This window comes from Eulemur rufifrons, chromosome 19, assembly GCF_041146395.1.
Source record: "Eulemur rufifrons isolate Redbay chromosome 19, OSU_ERuf_1, whole genome shotgun sequence".
Classification (NCBI taxonomy): domain Eukaryota; kingdom Metazoa; phylum Chordata; class Mammalia; order Primates; family Lemuridae; genus Eulemur; species Eulemur rufifrons.
In genome coordinates, this window is record NC_091001.1 from 26,434,207 (window position 1) to 26,451,304 (window position 17,098).

Below are 17,098 nucleotides of genomic sequence, written 5' to 3' on the forward strand. Positions count from 1 at the left end.
CATCTGTTTACAACATTCCCTTAATAATTCATCAAGGAGAGATAGCACAGAGTGCATTCACAAATCTAGAGCCACTGCTTGGGTTTGAATCCTGCCTCTACCATTTACTATCTGTGTGACTTTGGGCAAGTCATGTGCCCTTTATAAAATGAAAATAGTAATAGTACCAATCTCATAGTGTTATAGTGAGAATCAAATGAATTCACATTTGTGAATTACCACAGGAATAGCATCCTGTAACTGTTAGATTATGTTGTTATTTTTATTCAAATCTCAGATTAAAACATTTCTTCCTCTGGGGAAGCCAACAATATTCTACCTGGGTTAGATATCGCCCCATAAAACCTTTATACTTCCCTGACCATAGCATCTATTATGCTGTGCTATAATTGTACTATAATAGATTTATAGCCCGCAAAATGACAAACACATAAATGGTCAGTCAAGTTAAAGAGATGATACTAATCGTAAGAGACCACCTTTGCTAATTTTCTAATTTTCCTAATTTGGACCTGCAGTTTGTCATTTTTCAGGTTTATATTTTCAGTTTTTGCTTAAAATTTGGTTCCTAAACTTAATCGTATATAATAATGCACAGATATTGTCAAATAAAAGAAATAAGGTACTAGCTATGAAAATAAAGTTCAGGCACACTCATTGGGAAGGTGGGGTATTAGAGTAGGGATATCTATGGCTAGAGAGCCCAAGAACATAACATAATTCATGAAACTCTCCTATATAGTAAACTCTCCCATTCAGTATTCTCTATGAGAATACTCTAATCAGCACTTCCCAGACCAAAAGTACAATAATAAATGATGTTCACTGAAAAAGGCAAGATCCTAAAAGACTGAATTTAAGTTAATATCAAACATATTAATTGATACCATCCTATCTCATTTTAACATATCTATCATTTATGTGATATGATAGAATGGTATCAATACCATTAATGAAAAATTTCCTCATAAGAAATAATCCATTTGAGAGACTAATGTATCAAACAACTAAGTTTAAAAAAAAGACTGCTGAAAAGCTTTAAATGTTACTACATGCAGGTTTAGTATTTCATTAAAAATAACAAAGCTCCTTAGCTTTTTCTAAAAACATAATAATTAAGCTTTAAAATGCACACATGATGTTATAGTTACCACAGAAATTCTTTTCCTAGCAGTAGAAAGGCCATGGGTCTTCCACAAATAAGGGAAAAATGAATGCACTTTCCTTTTTCAAACCATTCAAGACACCAAAAACAAAACGCACAAGTAAACCACTGGAAGTTAGTTTCCCTGGCAAGGAAAAGACTTCAGTTTCTAGAGATTACCATGACCAGGGAGCAAATAAAGTCCTAGCTAAAATAATTAAAGTTAATTAAGGCCTTTCAAAGTCCAAAAATAGAACAGGAACAGGAGGGAAAAAGGTTTTTTTGTCATTTTAATTCATGTTGCCTTTATAAATCCCTCCAAAGCGAATATATTCTGGTAGTTTTATGAGTTAAAGAAAATAATGTTTAGTTGAGATGATTAATATCAGCTGAGATTTAGTATGAATAAAGTTATTTATACCTTTTCTATGTGGACTTCTTTAATTTCAAGTTGTTCTGTCTCTTTCAATAGGTTTACTTTGGCATCTTCTAATGCTTTTATTTCTTCTTTTAATTCTGATGCCCGATTAAAATCCTGTACAGTAATGCAATTTTCCAAAGCTTCTTTTGCTTCAATAAGTTTAACTTTTATTTCAGCCATCTAAGGAAAGATATAAATTGTTTCAACACTAAACAAAAACTATTAATATAAAAATCTGTAGCAAACTCAAGAGTATTATTTAATATCAATGACCCAGAATTTAAGCAATCAGGCATATAATTTTCCAAAAACAGATTTGTAAATCTTTCAGACTCACATGGTCTGATAACACTTTAGATACTCTCATAGTTGAACAATTAAACAATAATTTGACTTTGGGAGAACAATTTCAAAACTGTACAGCAAGATGAAATAATAGACTTGTACAACTCCACTACATGTAAACATTTCTTTAAATTTAGAAGAGACTTACCCTGAGTTCATTCTTTCTTACATCAGCTGGATCAGCATTAACACCAACAGTAACAATGGGTGCCCGAATCTCTGAGATTATTTCTGTAACCTGAACAGTAAAGTTATAATTCAGAGTACATGCTTTTATATATCTATTCTATCAATAAATAATGCCAAAATGCTATATAAAACTCCAAGTTATTATTGAAAAATAGAAAAAAATATACAGGTAAAAATAGTACACATGCTGTTTGCTAGAAAATTTTAGGAAAAAAAGACCAAATAATACATCTGACTACAAACTGTGAAACTGTTTGAAAGGAAGGTAAATAGGCACAAGATGTGGAAAATAAATCATTCCCCATAATGTTTTAAAAAAAAGAAAACAGAAGAGATGCCATAAACTAAAATTCTCTGACTAAAATCCTTAACTCCTCCCTTCTGTAGCTCTGTGGGAGTTAAGTATAGAAAAATTCAATATCCTTTTATTCTTACTTTGGGTACACGTGCATACATAATGACAGCACAAGGACGGACTTTTCCTTTCGGAACCACTTGGACATTGGAGTTGATTGATCAGGAAAAGACTGCCTCCCAAATAAAAGTACTTAAGCAGATGCTGAACAACCAGTAACAAAGAATGTCGTACAAGGGATATATGTATATGCACGTATAAGGAGAAGAGATGACCTCTGATTCAATCTGCAGCTCAAATTATATGATTTTTATGAAAAGAATGATACAGATCTGTCTTTTTTGGCTACCCCAGGAAAAAAATAACCTTTTTGGAAATAATATAATAGATAACATTTATTTCTGTATTTATCAATTTATGAACATTATCTTATTAAAAACTGAAAGGTGGGTTTCATTACTATTCTTATTTTGCAGACAAGTAAAAAGGCTAAATAAATTGCCCAAAGTCACAAAGCCAGAAAGTGTCAGAGAGGATTTAAATCCAGGTATGCATGACTTGAGCAAGTGCTCAAATACTCTAGTGCCCAGTATCTCACGGGAAAAACCTCATCCCACTTGTCACCTCCCACCAAACTTGCTCCATTTGACTTTGATTCAATAAATAATAGGTACACTAAGAGGAAGAACACAATATTTTAAAAATATTGTGTGAGATAGAAATTTGGTTTTAAGAAATTTAAAAACTTGTTAGAAAGAGACAAAACTAAAAACAAAGATGCAACAAAGTTATAAAGAAAAAATAAAACAATCTTCAATGTCATTGACCAAACCTCTTATCTTTATCAACAATGAGGAAAATTACTTACAATCTGTATTCTCTTATTATCATCTATAATGATGTGGAGTAATCTCTCAACAAGAAAAGAAACCAAGGATACTGGGGTTCTGGGTAGAGTAAGAATCTCCTGTAAAATAGCCAGCAGTTTTTTTCTGCAGTCAAAAAGAACCATTTTAATTTAAATATCATTATGACAGAACACATTTTATCTCTAACATTTTATCTACACTGCAGACTAAATTACATTTGTCTCAGTTCTTTAATTTATGTTTATCACCATAGGTACAAAAAAAACCATATATAAAGACTTCAGGTCAAAATTGTACATTGTGAAAAAAAACAACTTTCATAAACCACCCTAAAATTTAGTAAATCAACATGATAAAAATGACAAAAATACAACTGAATCAAACACTTTAGATAATGCTACTAGCCCTCTCTAATATAAACAATACAAATTTTTTTAGCAAAAAAAATGCAATTTTATTGATTTATTCTGAAGAAATTAAACTGGAAACATGTATATTATACATATACATATAAATAAATATATAGAGTAAAAGGAAAAGTTTTTATAGTACTTTAGAAAGCTAGGGTAAATATATAATCATATTGTAACAAGACTATATTTCAATATAGGAAATTAGAAGAGCAAATTTTGTTTTTGTTTTGAGACAGGGTCTCTCTCTGTCACCCAGGCTAGAGTGCAGTGGGGTCATCAGAGCTCACTGCAACCTCAAACTCCTGGGCTCAAGTGATCCTCCTGCCTCAGCCTCCCCAGTAGCTGGGACTACAGGCATGCGCCACCATGCCCAGCTAATTTTTTTCTATTTTTAGTAGAGACAGGGTCTTGCTCTTGCTCAGGCTAGTCTCAAACTCCTGACCTCAAGTGATTCTTCTGCCTCAGCCTCCCAGGATACTAGCATTACAACAGGCGTGAGCCATTGCGCCAGGCCTAGAAGTGCAAATTAGAACAAGTGTTAACATTTAGACATACCTTCCTCCTTCTTCATTGGTATCCAAGGACTTGATAATTAGAATCAGTTGTTGACCTATGAACTCTTTTGTCATCAAATTTCCAATACAGTAAAAATCACTTCTCTGTTCCTCATTAATAACTGGAATACTCTGGATATAACTAAAATAAGCAGAATTAATAAAGTAGAACCTGTTAAGAAACATCAGATACGAGCTGATTCCCACCATTAAGTTAGAAAAGGGTCATTTTTCAGTTCCTATTAGTAGAAATACACAGATGTTTACACCACGAAATACTAATTTGGGCTATAATTCTATGCTATTGTTGTGAACTTGAGAAATCAAAAGAATTTGAGAAATTTTATTTTCATTAATGATTCAGATTTTCCATGGGAAATTTTCAAAAGGTACATATTTATGTCTCTCAAGTTGATTGCTAATTATTTCATTGTCACTAGTATTCTCCCAATTACAGACAGTTCCCAACTTATGATGGCTAACTTAATGATTTTTCAATTTTACCTGAGGTTTATCTGGGAATTAAACGCTTTTAACTTATGACACAGCCCCATTGTTAAGTCCAGTAGCAGTTTTAAAATTCCAAAACCCTTGCCCCAAAATCCAATTAGTCATGAAGATCTAGTCTTCCCTCATGTCTAATTAGATATCATTCTTTTGTTTAAAATAATAGAATAATAATAGCAATTACACAAGTAATTCATGAATGCAATGATCTCTTTCTAAAAAAAAATCAGAAAAATATGGACAATTTCAGAAATTTTTACTACCCTATCTTAGGGGTCCTACTAATAGTGTAGAGTCTACTAAACAAGCATCACCTTTTATTCTTACCACAGGCAACATTACCCAAAACTAAAGCCCTATACCAACTCTCACCAATTGAGTTGTATATTCAATAGCCTACCACAAAGGTTTCCTTTTTTTGTGTGGAACATAAAAAAGCTACTTAAAAGCAGAATTAAAAGTTTAAGCTAGTTGCCTTTAGGTTGGAAGTAATATGAAAAACAATTTTGGTAAAAAATGTCATTTAAAAATGCAAACAAAAATCAAGTTATAGAAACTGCAGTATAATGTATGATAAGTAAGAATACTTTTGTCTATTATAAAGTGATAACCAAGACGAAATAAAAGCACATGAACCAGATCGGAGGAATAGCCTCCACACGTACTCTCTGTCAAATTGGCACTAACTGATCAACACTATGGTGCTCACACGGTACTAATCTTCTCCAGGGATTAGGGGATTTGGGGTGGGGGGTATATTCACAACTAATGGACACAGTGAGCATTGTAGAGGGGAAGCGCATACCTCTATACCTCGCTTGGGTGAGGCAAAGACATAAAATGTAACCAAAATGTTTGTATCCTCATAATATCCTGAAATAAAATTAAATTAAATAAATAAATAAATAAGCTCATGAACCTCTGGCCATGAGATTAGGACTTTCAAGACCACCCTTTGGGTTTCAGCTGGAAACTATGGGAAAACTACATGAGTGGTAATTATCAAAATTAATAGATCCACAGAGTTACTGTTTTCTGACGGGCTACAAAAAAGTCCTTCAATTTTACTCATCTTTGAATCCTTCCCTATGTCTCCACCACAACTTTAGTACAATGCATAGCATCATGACGGAGGGTATTTTTTAAGTAAATTCAAATAGGTTAAAAATCCTCGATTGCATAAATACAACTTAAAATTGACCCAATTTTAATTACCATGAAATCTTTTCTTAAACATTTTTAAAGATAGTAGATCATTAAAGATGAAATGTCCAATTTCGAATCAAAAGTGTTTATTATATTTCAAACAAGAAGCAGTACAATTAATGAAAGTATCTGTCTAAACTATGGACACAGTTTTTCCATCTTAACAGTAACTTGTTTTTGCCAGCAGCAAAGAAACCTAGAGAGTAGGTGGCCATCAAATCGAGAAATGTGTTTTCTACAGCTAGTTGAGAATTGAATATTTTCTCTTGCAGGTGGTTCAAAGCCTGGAAGAAGTGGTGGTCAGTTGATGCAAGGTCTGGTGAATATGCTGGATGACAGAGTTTCCAAGCCCAGCTTCTGTAGTTTGAGCAGCATTGTTTGTGCAACATGAGGTTGAGCATTGTCTTGCAAGAGGATTGGCCTGTCTCTATTGACCAATCTCAGCTGCTTAATTACAAGCATCCTTATCATTTAGTCCAATTGGTTGCAGTAGACATCTGCTGTAATCGACTGACCAGGTTTCTTGAGGCTGTTGTGGATAATACAAGCTCCGGACCACCAAACAGACACCATTAGCTTTTTCTGAAGAACATTCAGTTTTGAACTGTGTTTCAGTACTTCTTTATCCAATTGTTGCGCCAAACACTTGGGATTGTCAAAAAGAATCCATTTTTCACCACATGTAACAATACAGTGTAGAAATGGTTTGCCTTTATGTTGTGACCGCAAAGAAAGGCAAGCTTCAAGACAATTTCTCTTCTGATGCTCACTTAATTCACGTGGAACCCATCTATCCAGCTTCTTTACCTTGCCCATTTGTTTCAAATGGTCCAATATTGTTGGAATGGTAACGTCAAAACTTGTTGTTAATTCACGCATAGGTTGAGATGGATTCATTTCCACTACAGCTTTCAGCTCATCATTATCCACCTTGGTCTCAGGTCAACCATGTGGCTCATTTCCAACATTAAAATCACTAGAATGGAACTTCTCAAACCATCCACATACTGTGTGTTCCTTAGCCACATCCTTCCCAAACACTTCATTGATATTTCGAGCTGTCTGCACTGCATCCACAACAGAACTTATATTCGAAAATAACAAAAATTTTTGAGTTATCCATGGTTTCACAAAAACTGCTCTAAGAAAACATTTAAAAGATAATCATAAGCCAAACCATGTATTTGAAAGACTGAGGATGTACCTTCACAATAAAAATAAAACAAGAATTGTTAAAGTGAAATGTCAGAGACATCAGCTGTCAAATTCAATACTGAAGGAAATCGGATATTTCATAGTTAATAACCTAATATTTATAATTAAGAGACCACTCAAGAAAGTCTTTTTTTAATGCTCTAAAAATTTATATTTAAGACAGCTTTCTAAATATTTTATTGGTGTCCCTTTTACTTACTCTAATTTGATAAACCTGATTTAATATCCCTGATCTCTCTAAGAGAACATCTCAGTTAACAAGAAATTGTTTCATATCAGAATAGTCACTAAATCTCCTGCCCGAAATATACAAAATGCCTGAAAATGTATTTCTTGGATTATCAGGAAACAATTTTTCAGTTTAATTTTATTTCTGTACCCAAGTAAACTAATCCTAACAAATGATGCTACTCCCCCATCCCCCCAAAAAATCATTCTTTTCTTAAGTAATCTTTCAACATCCATTAAAGTAAGATTTTTAAAATTTCCCTGCTGGGTATGGTGGCTCACGTCTGTAATCTCAGTACTTTGGGAGGTCAAGGTGAGAGCATCGGCCAGGCACAGTGGCTCACGCCTATAATCCTAGCACTCTGGAAGGCCGAGGCGGGCGGATCGCTTGAGCTCAGGAGTTCGAGACCAGCCTGAGCAAGAGCGTGACCCCGTCTCTACTAAAAAAAAAAAAATAGAAAGAAATTATCTGGACAACTAAAAATATATATATAAAAAATTAGCCGGGCATGGTGGCGTATGCCTGTAGTCCCAGCTACTGGGGAGGCTGAGGCAGTGGATTGCTTGAGCTCAGGAGTTTGAGGTTACTGTGAGCTAGGGTGACACCACGGCACTCTAGCCCGGGCAACAGAGTGAGACTCTGTCTTAAAAAAAAAAAAAAAAAAAAAAAAAAGGTGAGAGGATCACTTAAGGCTAACAGCTCCAGACCAGCCTGGACAACATAGCAAGACCCCATCTCTAACAAAAAAATAATTAGCTCAGTGAGGTGGTGTGTGCCTGTAAGTCCTAGCTATTCAGGAAGCTAAGGCAGGAGGATCACCTGAGCCCAAGAGTTTAAGGTTGCAATGAGTTACGATCGCACCACTGCACTCCAGCCTGGGTGACAGAGCAGGACTCCTCCTCTTAAAAAATAAATAAATAAATGAAAATAGAATAAAATGAAATTTTCCTCTTTATAAGTGAACAAGTTAATTAGGTTAAAATTACTTATTTCAAAGCTCATAGACTAAGTATGACAAAAAAAATGTTAAGAATCCCTGATCTCTTAGAGAGGAATCAAGCTCTTCATATGTCAATTAATCGATTTCTGAAGCACTCCTTGAGGACAGCCTCTCCCGCTTTGTGCCATTTAAATATTAACATTGCCTCACATTTTCTTATATTTTTACTATCTTCTAAAAGCCTCTTTTATATTAATACATAATATTAAACTTTGCCTCAAATTCCTACCTTTTAGAAACATTTCAACATGGCCCAAACAGCACTGTAATGAACTAAGTAAACAGCCTGAAATAATTGCCATTAAAATACTTGTTAGATTCACACATGCTCTTCATGATGTTAATATGGGCTGAAGCTATGGTTTCCATATTGGCTCACATTTGGGGTATTTATCCTAGATTCGGAATTTTGCATGGGAAATTCAAAGGTATTCATAGCTTTCCTCCCTAACTTATATGTGGGACCATTATAGCAGAAAACTGTATTTCAAACAAAGAGAATCCGGGCGCATAATTCATATTATATAGAAGCTTTTTAAAAAAATGCTTCAAAAGCATAAAGTTAAAAATCTACACATTAATATCAAAATACATATATCCTTTGGCCCAGCAATTCCAATTCTGGGAATTAACCCTACAAAGTCCCAAATGTACAGGGAAGTTTAACACATCTTTGTTTTCATCAGTGAAAACTGGAAATACCCTAAATGTCCATCAACAGAGGAATAAATTGTTTCCACCATACTATGGAATAATATGCTGTTAATACTGTAATAGATTTACATGGACTAACACATAATGATCTCAACAGTATACTTGGAAAGAAAGATAAAACATGCAGAACATGCTATATTTTTAAAGAAACCTATGTATGTATTTCAAAAATATATGTAAGTACAGAAAAAAAGTTTGCATATAAACCCTAATTTAGTTGTTAACCCCCAGGAGATCAATGGGATTGAGGAAGTAGGAGGTAAAAGGGAGAATTACACATTTTATTCTATATATTTCTGCATTTGAATTTTGACAAGAATGCATTCATGTTTTATTTGCATAATTTTAAAGTAAAATTAGTAGTTATAGTAATTAAAATAATAAAAAAGTATACTCTAAAAAAATTTTAAAACAGTAAGTTTTAAATTAATGAAACTGCCACAAAGGTCCAGCCTGTCAGTTGGGAAACTATGGCCCATGCACCAGATCTGGCCTGTTTTATACAGCTTGCAAGTTAAGAATAATTTTTATGTTTTTAAATAATCATAAAAATATTTTTAAATCAAAAAAAGTGTTTCATTACACATAAATATTACATAAAGTTCAAATTTTAATGTCCGTAAGTTGATAAAAGTTTTATTGGAAAACAGCCACATACATTCACATACATTATCTTCACCTGCTTTTATAATACCACAGCAGATTTGAATCATCGTAACAAAGACGGGTATGGCCCACAGACCCTAAAATATTATCTGGTGCTTAACAGAAATAGTTAGCAACTAATTTCAAAAAGTAACACGTCACTATCAACTTTATGGAGAAATGTTCATAATCATGTCTTAACAGTTTTGAGGAAATGATCCTAAAAATACTGACTCAGTATACTGACCAGCACAGAATATTCTTTGGAAAGACTCAACACATATATCTATTTATTCCTGCATGTCCAAAAAAGGGATTTTTAACTTATTCCCAACTAAGCGTGACTTTGAGGAAGGGGACTGGGAGGCTCACACAGCAACACAAGCACAGTCCAAATTGAAAGAAAAAATTTTACCTCAGTAAATACTCTGCATATACTACAGGCTCTGGCAAAATCTGCTCTAAAAATTCTTCACCTTCATCTCCTTTTGATTTCAAATATTCACAAAGGACACACCAATACAAAGCAATTTCAGGAGTTAATGTTTCCACTGGAATCAATTTCCTTCATGTAAAAGGAAGAGAATAAAAGAAAGCATGATCTTTATATCCAGTTAAAAGATTGCACTGAGTACAAAAATGGGAATGTGAAGCAAATGTGCTTTATAACCTCCATCCTTTTAATTACAAAGTTATTAATTTACCCACACAAAAATGAAGAAATTTAGCACAAAAAAAAGAATCAAATGAGCAAACATACACTAGGGGTGTATGTTGTTGGATTTTCTCATGGTAGGCTAATGGAAAAATCAGAGTAATAAAACGATGGGGGAAAAAAACACAGCTAAAGTAGATTGTGTATGATAAAGTAATGAGTTTTTATATCAGAGAAAAAAAGAAGAGAAAGATATTCATCAGAGTAAAGCAAACAAAAGAGGAGTAGATAAAAGGTATTAATACAATCAGAAGTTATGGGCAGGAAAAAACTAATTTTAATTGCAGAAGCTCACCAACATTATATTTCAAATAATGAATCTGTTATATACCTGCCATCATTGTTTTTGCAGATTCCCACCAATTCATTGAGAGGAGTCACTGAAAATAAGGCATTGAGAACAGAGACTGCCACTTCAGAAGAATTTTCCACATCCAACCTATGAAGCAACTCTAAGATACTTCCTTCAGAGAAACGTAGCCAGCCTTGGAGAAGATGCTTCTGCACTGCTTGTTTCACAGCATCTGTTGAGTCATTTGAAATATAGGTGAACAAATGCTCCCTCTAGCTTCCAATTCCTGTATTTTGTCTGTTTTAATTAATATAACGTCAATATTTACAATACAAATAAGATTTAAAGGTAGAACAAAGCATACTGAAGAAAAAAGTATTATATTAATACAGTGATACTGCAAAAGTCACTGTGATAGTCATTTCCAAATAAAAATGGAAAAGTTTCAGCACCAATACCCAAACACTACCACATATATAATACCTATTATTTGACTTGTTGCCTGACTTCATCTATTACATATGACTGCTATTTGCAGTAGTGAATCATACAGGCATCCATCACTGAACAAACCTTATTCTTAGCTTTTAAGGTCTTTGTCCTTTGACAATGTTTTCAAACTCGAGTTGGTTTTCTTGCTACAGAACAATAAAGCCATCTTGGCCTTCTCATGGGAATCGGAAATTTTAAATATATCATTCCTGTAAGTAGATTCTCTAACAGATAGGGGAAAAAAACTTAGGAAAATTATACTGGTCTGACCATTCCTATTTGTTATTTCTGATGCACAGAATACATTCATATCAAGGTATACAGAGAGGGGATAGTATTTTTTTAAAGGAAGAAAGAGGGCCAAAAAAGACATCTTGTCCTACTTCTAACATGAATTAGCTCTACAGACTTAAGTATAGTTCCTCCATCTATAAAACACAGGAATGTTGAAAGAAATAAGCTCATCCCTCCAAAATACTAAGATCTGTAAACATAGAAAATGTTTTTTACATAACACACCAAGATATATTTTACCAGGTTTATGGGAATGACAGGCTTGCGTAACCTAATTTATGACACGTTTCCTAAACCTTATTAAGTCTGACCTCAAAATCTACTGAAATTTTATATATAAAAATGTATACCTTACCTGATCTGTCATTAAGACCTTGTTGAAGGAGCATTACTCTTTGAGCAATAGACATAGCTCTCATATGAACCTTTTCAGCTAAAACCTTAAAAAGATAATAAAAATATGGTCATTAAATCCAATAATTTATAGATAACTAGTAATATCGCCATCATAGAAAATCACCCATAATCTCCAAAAAAAATTAATATCTGGTAACACATTTAATACAGTAAGATTCTACCTAAATTACCTATATTCTCCATAAAAAAAATCTCAATTGGAGAAATTACTATGCACCAAGTATTTTCAAAACTACATTAAGAAAATGGCTTCTTGTCCTTTAAGAATATGTCTACACAAGACATTAGACTTATTTACCTGATAAGCCAGCTTTCTGACAGCCTCTTTTACATCCTTGGTTCGACCTACAATTTTTGGCAAAGTCTTTGCTGATGGTGCAATACATGATAACACTGCTCGCCTAACTTCTGGATTTGGATCATTTTCAATCAAAGCAGCATATGCTAAAAATAAAGCAGTATAGTTTAATACTAAAGACATTATTTATTTAGCCATAGTCATAAAATAGCTCACATTTTGATATTTTAAAATGTCTTTAAAATGATAAACACACCATTTTTTAGTCTTACACATTTAATTTTAGCTGAAAATTTTTTTCCAGCAACTTCCCTTCTAAGGAAAGAATGAGAAATTAGTCAATGGACTGGGCCTGAAAGATAAAACTGAAAAACAAATAACCCTAAAAGTCATGGAAAATCCATGGGTAAGACTGTTATCTTTAGTATTCCTCAATATTTAGGAGAAAGTTTAATACAGCAGGCAGTTAAGGGACCATTGTTTTGATTTTTTAACAAGTCCTAGAAAGAAAAAACTTCAGTTTTACTCATTGAAACAAAACCCATTACTTGTATTTAAATGTATTTATTCATCTGTACTTCTCACATCTTCCCCAGCTTTATTACCCAGAACATGTTGACTATCAAATATCTGTGTATTACACAATATAATGCATATGACTTAACACCAAAAAACACCAACTACTACAAGTTATCAAAAGTGATTACAAAACCGGTAACGACTGTGGCAAGCACAAACAGTCACAGCTGCGCAGGAGGCTGAGGCACAAGGATCATTCAAGCCCAGGAGTTTAAGGCCAGCCCAGGCAACATAACAAGACCCTGTCTCTTAAAAAACAACAAACTGGTAACAAAGAGAACAATGAAATAGAAGAGTACCCAAACTATACCTATGCATATATGGAAAAATGAACTATGACTATTTTTATGACCCCAGAGGTAGAGAAAGATTTCTTAAGAGATAAAAAGTATAAATCATGATGCCAGAGATTTATGTTTGAGATTAGAATTCCTGTTCAACAAAAGATACCCCAAAGAGAATGAAACAATGAGGCACCTAAAGTAGGAAGAGATCTATAATTGATATAACCCAAGGATTTCTTTTCAGAATGTATAAAGAATGCCAATAAATCAATAAAAAATCGATTTTTAATTAAAAAAAAACAACAGAAAAATGGGCAAAATACATTGTAACACATTAGGTAGGGATGAGGGTATGCAAATGGCAGGGCAGGCAATAGGGGATGTGGTCAAGGGCCGAGGACCAATAAAAACAGAGAAAAGAAACTGCAACAGCAAGAACTTGAGGTTAGGGATTTTTCCCTGACCAGAAGCATGCGCAAAACCTAGGAGGTAAGCTTTCCCTCATTAACATAGTAAAACTTACACCCTCTATCGCCATAACAGTTCCAGAGCCAGTCATACAAGGACAGAAAATGGGAGGGTACATGATTCCAGGAATCTCTATCCATTTCCCCAAAAATAGATGAATATTTCACCCCCAGCTTGACATTATTATTAGGGATTACCATAAAGGACAGACCCTAACCCTGGGATGATGCTGTTCCTTATTGGAGCAGTCCCCACTGTCTACTGAACTTAAAAGAGTGTGCTATAGTTTCTAAACTCTGTCTTTAAACTCAAGGTCACCTCCACTCACGGGGACAGACCTGTTCCTCTTTGGGGACTTATACTTTGCTTTGCAATAAAAGCTACTTGTGTGGAAGTGCTTCGTGTCTGTCAGTACTCAGTCCCACCAGCCCTGCTTGCGATTCTACCAAGCAAAGAGCCAAAGAACCAAGACAACTCTCCCTAATCATACCTGACATAACATATACAATATAGTTAATAAGCAAAGTATATAAAATATAATTAGACGCTAAATATGTGAAAAGATGTGTAACAATGACATATACCATATATACCAACAGCTTTTAAAAATCTGATAATACTAAACACTAGAAAGGATAAGGAACAATGAAACTTTTATGCCATTGCTATTGAGAATATTAACTGATAAATCGTTTCGTGGCAAACTTGCATTTTATCTAATAAAGTTGAACCTGCACACTGTATATCCCAACAAATCCACCCCTGGAAAAATTCTTTAACCTTCTTAGACTAGAAGCCATGTCTAAGAAAGTTCATAACAACACTATTTTTAAGAGCAGATGAATTGGAAACAACTACAGGGTCCACTGACATTAGAAATAATAAACTGATACATTCATACAACAGAATGCTATAACACAGTTAAAAAAATAAATGTATCAACGTGGGTTTAACGTTAGAATAGAAATAATTTTGAGGGAAAAAAAATCACAGAAAAATAAAGTATGATTCACACAAAATAACAGGCAAAATTTAACATTAAGATGAATATGTGATTAAGTAAATATTAACACATGATTTAATTAAAATCTTTTTAAAAATTTTTTAAAAGAATAACTCAAAGTTCAAAGTTCAGATAACAGCTACTACCTCTGAGGGAGAAGGATGCAACTGGGGTGGGATACAATCAGATTTCAAAGGTACTGAATTTTTTTTTTTTAAGTTGGGTGGTTGGGCAGTTGCTACTTGGTTTTTATATTTATTTGAATCATATATTCATTACCTATACTCTTCCACAGTTCATTATAAAAATTCAATTACTGAGAATTTAACAAAATCAACAAAACTGAAAAAAGATTTAGGAAACTACACATACCATCAACCACTGGGCATTCATCATCCTTGGGATCCTGAAGTCGTGAAAGCGCCAGAACTGCCTGTATTCTCACATTTGAAATCTTATCTTTCGATCTAATAAGCATGGCTTCATTAATTTTATCAAACACATCATCATCAATCTGGGCATTTTCTGGCATACTTCCCAAAAGCTTATTTATGAGCTGACACACTCTAAATCTCACTGAATGGCTGTTTGCTTCATGAGACTAAAACAGACACAAATGAAAATTCACTCAGTTATATACCATTCCTTAATAGTGAATACTAATAGAACTCTGTATGTTCAGAACTCAAGAAGTTAGAACAGTAATTTATCACCTGAAGAGATACTATAATGCTACCTTGGTCCATATGTATACTGAATATGTAATTTATACAATCTCAAAATAAACAGTCTGAAAGAAGTATTTGCTAAGTTACGAAAGTATATTCCTCTTTGTAGGAACTTCTAAAATGAAGAACCCATTTAAAACAAACATGAGAACTGGTTTAAAGAGGTCGTTAGAAATTTAATGCTGGTGTTGTAAGACAGAGTCATTCACAGACATTTTCTCAAACACCAGGTACTGCACTATCTAAAACATACAAACTCCCATGGCCCTTTTAATATGGCAAAATTTTCTACAATACTTCCCCGAAGTGCTAGTTTTCATAGTACCTTTAAGAGAAAAGTAAACAAGTAATTTAAAATGCCACCATCTTCCTCTTCCTCATCATCTTCCCCTTCCTCATCATCTCCCTTATCTGATTGGTGAAATGAAGTAACAAACTTTGCTGCAAATTCTACTACTCTCTCCACAGCTGGTTCACGTTTATAGACCACCATAGCGTATTTAAGGTAATGAACGAACTCCTCATGAAAACCTGTTTTATCATCCATCTGAAAGACAAAAGAAACCATTCATAAACTGCACTGATAAAAATCCTTCATTCCCAACATTACCCTAAAACTGCTGAAAGCACTGCCCATAACTCAAATTAAAAGCTTTATTTAGTAAACTCTCAATTAACCAAGCCAGCAAAAGGGAAATGCATTTGCATGAACTTCTCTCCAGGCTATAATGTGCACACAAACTTGAATTTTGACAATGAAAAGATTCCTTAGATTTTTTTCCCCCCCAATACCCTTGAATTCTCAATATGCCTTTAGTATCAGTTTTGTAAAAATATGCTTCTTCATGAACAACTCAAAATCAACACTGGCTTTTATATTTATATGCCTTCCTATCACACAGCAATTTCTTCTGGATACAACGTTCCCATCCTATCTAATATCCTCAAAGTCCTGTTATTTGTACTCACAATTTTTCTTGGATCTCAAGATAATGTTCCCAAAATTTATTGTCCTATTCTTCCCACTGCTCCACTCAAAAGGAATAAACAGTAGTTACATAAATAGAAAGAGACAGGTCCTAATGATTAATTTGGTATTTGGTGATTGGATCAATTCAACCGGGGGACTAGGTTAGAATAATTTGACCGTTTACTGTGAGTGGAGACCGAGGGCCAACAACCATCGAACCTCGCGTCTAGGATCCAATCTACGGCTCAATATTTGGTGCCTGGTCGCCTTGGTGCTTGTCAACATTTCCCTCCCAATTCACCGTCAGACTAAGGATTAACGGTCCGCGCCGCCCCGCCCCGGAAGCTGGGGGTATCAGGGTAGAAAAACAAAGACCGGACCCGTGTGGACGGCGCCCAGGCTTCGGGGTCTTTCTGAGCTGGGCCCAAGCGACCCGGGGCAAGTCGTCAGACCTCTCCGAACCTCAGGTCTCTGAAGTGGGTCGCGAAAGTAAACTAGGTTGGAGTCCGGTGCGCGAGTACGAAGGCCACAGGGAGCCCCTGGGGAAGGCTGCGCCCGGGTAGGGTGAGGGGCGGCGACCGAGGCCAGGGGCGCCGGGGCCGGCCGCGCTTACCGTGCCGTAGGTGCGGCTCAGCGCGACCACCAGCTTCGCCTGGTTCTGGTGCGGCTGCTGCGCCAGCCGAAAGGCCTCCTTAATCGACAGTAGTCTCTTTTCCGCTCCCATGGCGCCAAGACTCTGCCGGGACAAGCCC

General features: G+C 34.8%; 1 protein-coding gene across 1 annotated transcript in view; it reads right to left on the reverse strand.

Moving 5' to 3' along the window:
- Positions 1-17,070, reverse strand: part of NCAPG (non-SMC condensin I complex subunit G) — a 33,575-nt gene extending 16,505 nt beyond the window's left edge. The window contains exons 1-11 of the mRNA XM_069493849.1: positions 16,960-17,070; positions 15,702-15,923; positions 15,021-15,249; positions 12,315-12,460; positions 11,955-12,039; positions 10,853-11,045; positions 10,222-10,371; positions 4,292-4,432; positions 3,323-3,446; positions 2,059-2,148; positions 1,566-1,745 (exon numbers count right to left, since the gene is read on the reverse strand). Coding sequence (XP_069349950.1) covers positions 1,566-1,745; positions 2,059-2,148; positions 3,323-3,446; positions 4,292-4,432; positions 10,222-10,371; positions 10,853-11,045; positions 11,955-12,039; positions 12,315-12,460; positions 15,021-15,249; positions 15,702-15,923; positions 16,960-17,070 — 1,671 coding nt within the window. The remainder of the gene's footprint in view (positions 1-1,565; positions 1,746-2,058; positions 2,149-3,322; positions 3,447-4,291; positions 4,433-10,221; positions 10,372-10,852; positions 11,046-11,954; positions 12,040-12,314; positions 12,461-15,020; positions 15,250-15,701; positions 15,924-16,959) is intronic.
- Positions 17,071-17,098: the final 28 nt, after the last annotated feature.